The sequence below is a fragment of the Lepus europaeus genome, chromosome 1, assembly GCF_033115175.1.
Source record: "Lepus europaeus isolate LE1 chromosome 1, mLepTim1.pri, whole genome shotgun sequence".
Lineage (NCBI taxonomy): Eukaryota > Metazoa > Chordata > Mammalia > Lagomorpha > Leporidae > Lepus > Lepus europaeus.
In genome coordinates, this window is record NC_084827.1 from 133,558,805 (window position 1) to 133,564,804 (window position 6,000).

The 6,000-nt window shown below is 35.2% G+C and overlaps 1 protein-coding gene across 1 annotated transcript; it reads right to left on the bottom strand.

Annotated features, from left to right (window-relative positions):
• Positions 1–501: 501 nt before the first annotated feature.
• Positions 502–5,779, bottom strand: MSTN (myostatin). The gene is made up of 3 exons (XM_062201105.1): positions 5,287–5,779; positions 3,130–3,503; positions 502–1,107 (listed from the first exon to the last, which is right to left on the bottom strand). The coding sequence occupies exons 1-3, from the start codon at positions 5,657–5,659 to the stop codon at positions 727–729; spliced, it is 1,128 nt and encodes a 375-aa protein (XP_062057089.1). The 5' UTR covers positions 5,660–5,779; the 3' UTR covers positions 502–726.
• Positions 5,780–6,000: the final 221 nt, after the last annotated feature.

Sequence of the window (6,000 nt, forward strand, 5' to 3'; positions counted from 1 at the left end):
GAATTCAAAGTTGACCTCTAGAAAAATGATCCTTCTTTGATTAAAGAAAATCTGTTCCTCATTTGGAGGTGTATGAAAATGCACCTGAAAAAAGGAGAAACTCATTTTACCGAATGTTTTATATTTGAAATCCTGATAACACCAGTCATCCAGCCTATTATCCTAGCACCATTGGCATGGATTGTTAATGTATGGTACCAATCATAATAGGAATGGAAACTTGCATATGGTAGACCATCCCTATTTTTGTGGAATTTTATCTTACCAAGTATGCTATCATAAAATAAAAATTCAAGTGTTTAAGGATGATTCAAATGATGGCATATAACAGTCCTGCATTTTATCAATACTATATATGGATTTTGCTGTAAATATTAAAACTGCAAAGAAATAAACTTTAACACATACTCCTTTAATTCATCAGAACACAAGGAGAATTGCTTTACTTTTTTGATTATGTTGTAACATAGTTGAATGTAAATATAATTTGATCTCCTTCTAGTTCAAAAACTCTGGAAATCATAAAACTTCCTACTGTATGATTGATTTTGATGGTTAAATGCCAACCATTGCATATATTCTCTCTTTTAGTTCATACACTGTAACGTGCTTAAGTGACTATAGCATACTCTAGGCCTATAGCCTATGGTACATAATTTCACAGTTTCAAAATTGTTGAGGGGAAGACCTTCCATGTTTTAGGAAGTTAAAAGCCAAATGCAAATCTCATGAGCACCCACAGCGGTCTACTACCATGGCTGGAATTTTCCCATATATTATTTGTTCTTTGCCATTAAAATATAGCATATTAATTGGAGACATCTTTGTGGGAGTACAGCAAGGACCTGCTGAACCTCTGGGGTTTGCTTGGTGTACAAGATGAGTATGAGGATACTTTTGTAAAAACACAAATTCACACTCTCCAGAGCAGTAATTGGCCTTGTATCTCTTGGGCGCAATAATCCAATCCCATCCAAAAGCTTCAAAATCCACAGTTAGAGGGTAACGACAGCATCGTGATTCTGTTGAGTGCTCATCACAGTCAAGACCAAAATCTCTTCTGGATCTTTTTGGTGTGTCCGTTACCTTGACCTCTAAAAAGGGATTCTGTGTGAAAACGAAAGAACGATAAGTATATCAGTTTATTCTAAAGCACTTTTTACCTTCCTTAAGAAAAATGAATCATTTTGCTTGGACTACCTTTATATTTAAAGGCATCATATTAAGGATTTGATTTAAAATAGTTTTGATTTTCCCCTCATAGCTCAAACATTATAGCAGTAATGCAAATCCCCCTGAGGCCAGTTCTATGTGCTTTTAATTTTTGTTGTCCCCAGTTGTAGTATCCAACTGCCTACCACATGATAGATGTCCTGAAAATCTGTCTGGCGAAAAAGGGAGGGGGAGGTGGAAGGAGAGGCAGAGGAAGAAAGAGGTGGGCTCCTTCTCTTCACATGTGTTGATTCAATATGTTGGCCAAATATGTGAGATGATTCCTGGAGGGATGAGTATAGTCATCTATCCTCTGTATCTGTGAATCTTTACTCAGGGAAACTTGGGTATTAAAGCTAGAGCTACCTCCCAGCAGTGTATAAGTTATAATGGGAAAAGAAAGCTAAGTGATTGATGAAGGTGGTGATGTATATATTGGACTGAAAAGAGAACCCCTATGAGAGAGAAAAATTCAGAAAAGTAGATGGTGCAAAATGTTTTCATTCACATATTCATATAATCATTTGTTAGTACTGTCACTCTCCCAATCTTCTAATGCATTTGAGATTTTGTTCTGTATTATATGGAAAAATAAGAATGCATCATACTAACCACTTGTTTAATAATTAAAAGCTGTGATAGCATTAACTTTGATCATTAAAATACTACTTGTAAAAAAGAATGCTTTTTTAAATAATTGATAATAGCTTTTGTCCTTTATTAAAATGAAAACAGATGTGATAGTTACTGTTATTTAACCCGGTCCAAACCAATGTTATTTTTGGGAATTCATAGCATTTAAATTAATGCATATAAGAAAAGCAAGTCATTTGGAAAATTATATAGTCTTTTACAGAATGTTTTCATTTGAAATAGATCTGATTTACTTATTATATAATGTTTATAACCAAGACCATTTAGAGATTAAAAAGATAACTAATGCTCATTTTTATAAGTATATTCTATTGTAAATTATGTCAGTAGATGTCCATGAAAAAATATGGTCACATTAAATAAGTTTTTGAAAGCAGAAGTAAACAGAAACCTAGATAGGCCAAAAGAGTAGCCCTAAATTTATGCTAGGTTTTAAAATAGTTTTTATTCATTTTATAATATTGAAAATATTGCCATCTATTTTGCCTGATACTAAGTTAGTTGTCAAATTCTTGTGCAAGAATGCTAAAGCAGCTTAGAAATAAGTTAAGTGGTAAGAGTTAGCTGGCTTAGAAACTAAAACTGTTCTTAGAGGGCATTTCACATAATAATCCATAAATAAGTGCATCAGGTAATGAACATGCTTACCATTAGGGACCTTAAATATAATGTATTTATTATAATGAAATTCATTTTTATACTAATTAGGTAATTGCTACAAATGAAAGCATTTTACTTTCATTATGATGCTTTACATTTTTTCATTTATTTTCATTTTATTTGAAAGACAAAGATAAAAAGACAGAGACAGACTAAAGTTAGTTTTTTTCTTGCTTTATACTAAGCCAGAACTTGTCGACACATTTGGCACCCTTTGGAGAGGAAAAAAAAAGTCTGATTTTTGGGGTATGAACTGGAATTCATTATATACAGTTCATATTTTATTCATATAAGCATGTAGCATATCAATGGAAAGCAGTTTATATTTCATTCTCAATTCAAAACAGCTTCTTAAGAAGTTAAGAACCATGGTATAATTGTTTTTATAAACTCTCATGCAAACGAAGGGTATCAAGGGAGTTTTTCATAGGATATGAAATTGGACACCTAATTTTATTGGGTACAAGGCTACCATTGGAGTAAGATACCTTTGTCTGGCTCATGAGCATAGGAAATTGGTAGTTGTTTCCCACTATTATTCATTCATATTATGAACAAAAACATAACAAGGTTACTAGAGGGTTCTTTTCAGTTATCACTTACCAGCCCATCTTCTCCTGGTCCCGGGAAGGTTACAGCAAGATCATGACCATTCTCATCTAAAGCTTTGATTTCAATGCCTAAGTTGGATTCAGGTTGTTTGAGCCAATTTTGCAACACTGTCTTCACATCAATGCTCTGCCAAATACCAGTGCCTGGGTTCATGTCAAGTTTCAGAGATCGGATTCCAGTATACCTTGTACCGTCTTTCATAGGTTTGATGAGCCTCAGGATTTGCACAAACACTGTTGTAGGAGTCTTCACGGGTCTCAGATATATCCATAGTTGTGCCTTTACTACTTTATTGTATTGTATTTTAGAGCTAAATTTAAAGAAGCAACATTTGGGTTTTCCTTCCACTTGCATTAGAAAATCAGCTATAAACGAATAAGACAAGAGTTCCTGAAATTATTTTTCATTAATAAGTTAACAAAATCCCTCCTTACTAATAGTTGGGTATTTTTTCTATTGGGATATTGCATGCATATGTAAATGAAATACTAGGTAAAACTTCATTCATAATACCGAGAAAATATCAAGGAAAATAATTAGTCTGGCTTCTCAGAATTCTTTAAACATAGGTACTTTCAGCCATTTGTGAAGAATCTGCTCCCCTTCCAAGGAACTATGGGCTAAGGAAAATTCTGGGAAGGAATGAACAGTGGATGAAATTTGAAAATGATGATGATTAGAGAGAACAAGAGACACTGTGGAGGAACATCCACTTAGAATTCTTTGGGAATCTGAGTAGTTACGCTGACGGAGCAGCTGTACCGATCAGTCTGAAAGAAGGAACCCTTCCCCCAGGCCTGAATTACCTGGGGACAAGACGCACTGAGCAACTTAGCCTTGGGAAACAGTAGAAAATATAGTATTTCTGGGATGTTTTGGCTCAGGAATAGCCTTTTAAAGAAACAAAACTAAGCAAGTAATTAGGACAGAAGTTTGATGTTATATTCAGGCTGTCTCAAAAGTTTGCCTTTATGTCTGAGCTGTCATTCTAAAGACAAGCATGAACAATATCTTTTGGCTTTCAAAAATCATTGATAAATAAGGTCAGTCTACTCCAGCACTATTTGGTAGGAAATTCTTAAAGGGAAATTATTTGTTGCACTGTAATCTGATTACTGAATAAGGGAAACAATACTATGAAATTGTTTTGAGTCAGTTTAAAGCTTACAAAGAACTGTGTTAAAGCAAGATCACAGACACATGGCCCCAAAATCATTCTTGCTGTGCCTTCTCTGTCAAGGTGCCTGTTTCCCTTTCTGGGAGAAAGTATTCTTTCGAGCCTACCGAAAGAGTAATTGTAGGAAATACATTTCCTTCCAGGAGCAACGTTGATACCACAGGTAATAGTCGTTCCAGTTATGAAGAATGAAATATTCGCGAAGGTTATTAAGCAGTACGCCTGCTTGGAAATACGCACACTCAGTACTGCCAACAATAGCACCATGGTCAAGGTACGAGCAGGACTTCAGGAGCCATAACTTGCCCAACTGAAGTGTTTATTTCCTAGACATTTTCTGAATTTGAAGTCACGGTTTATTTCGTCATTGCTCTTACTAATACATAAAGTATTTAAAATATTTTCTTGCTCCTCAGTGTAATAGCTTCCAAAAGGAAACATTTTAATCTGTGAAGCACACAAAACACTGTGAGAGAGAGTTTGGAATAACAGAAATCACTGGAGGTGTTCAGCAGTGCTCAAAGAAGCTTAAAATTCTAGCAAGTTCCTTCCTTTCTCTATTACTAGTGAAAAGCTTATTGTAATAAATGCATATTTTGGTTTACAAGTGCACTTATAAAATTCCCTTTGAGTTTTTAACATTGTTGTAGTATCTGCCAGTCCTCGCCTTGCTGGTTGGTATGAGGCTGTGAAGGCATAAGCATGCTGTATTTGCCAATTAAACTAGATAATATTAACGCTGTGCAGGCTTTTTATCTTTTAGCTTTTTAGCTTTATAAGGAAACAGACAATGTGACGGATTTCAGTCTCAACATATTTCTCACAAAATCTTGAAAAGAAGAGACTCTTTTCCCTGCTTCTTACATAAAAGCCGACAGCTTATTAAAAGAGCCTGAAAATAGATCTGTTTCCCATAAACACTAGAACAACAGTCAGCAGAACTGTTGACATACACTAATAGGACTACTTACACTCGGTAGGCATAGTAATGATTGTTTCCGTCGTAGCGTGATAATCGTCATCTTCCAAAGAGCCATCACTGCTGTCATCCCTCTGAACGTCGTACTGATCAATCAGTTCCCGGAGTGGAGGAGCTTTGGGTAAAAGTTGTCTTATAGCATCTTTGCTGATGTTAGGAGCTGTTTCCAGGCGAAGTTTACTGAGGATTTGAATCTTTATGGCTTCTATTCTTGAATATTTACTGTTTTGTCTCCAAGTGCATGCATTACACAGCCCGTCTTTTTCCACATTTTCTTTTTGCTCACTGTTTTCATTTAGATCCACTGGGCCAGCCACGATCAGCATAAACAGGTAAATATAAACATAGATTTGCAGTTTTTGCATGATTTTAAAAGCTATACAATCTTTTCCCTTGTTCTTATGTCTTCCTTTTACTTTTCTTTTGCTTTTCAGTAATAGCAAGCAAAATTGTAATGCATGAACAGCTTGAGAGACAACTTCCCACACCGGTGGATCTTTGATACTGTATTCCAAGTGGCTTTTTATATTCCAACTTAGATGAGACAAGTGTCGTCAGGGTCTATGATTGGCTCTTGCTCCACAATGAATCTCGCTGTCAGAGGTTAAAACCCTGTCTGTCACAAGTCACCAAACAGTATTTTGTTACAGTCAAGGGTGAGCTAATTCATTTGACTAGTTCATAAAAGAAAGAAAGCTACAAATAG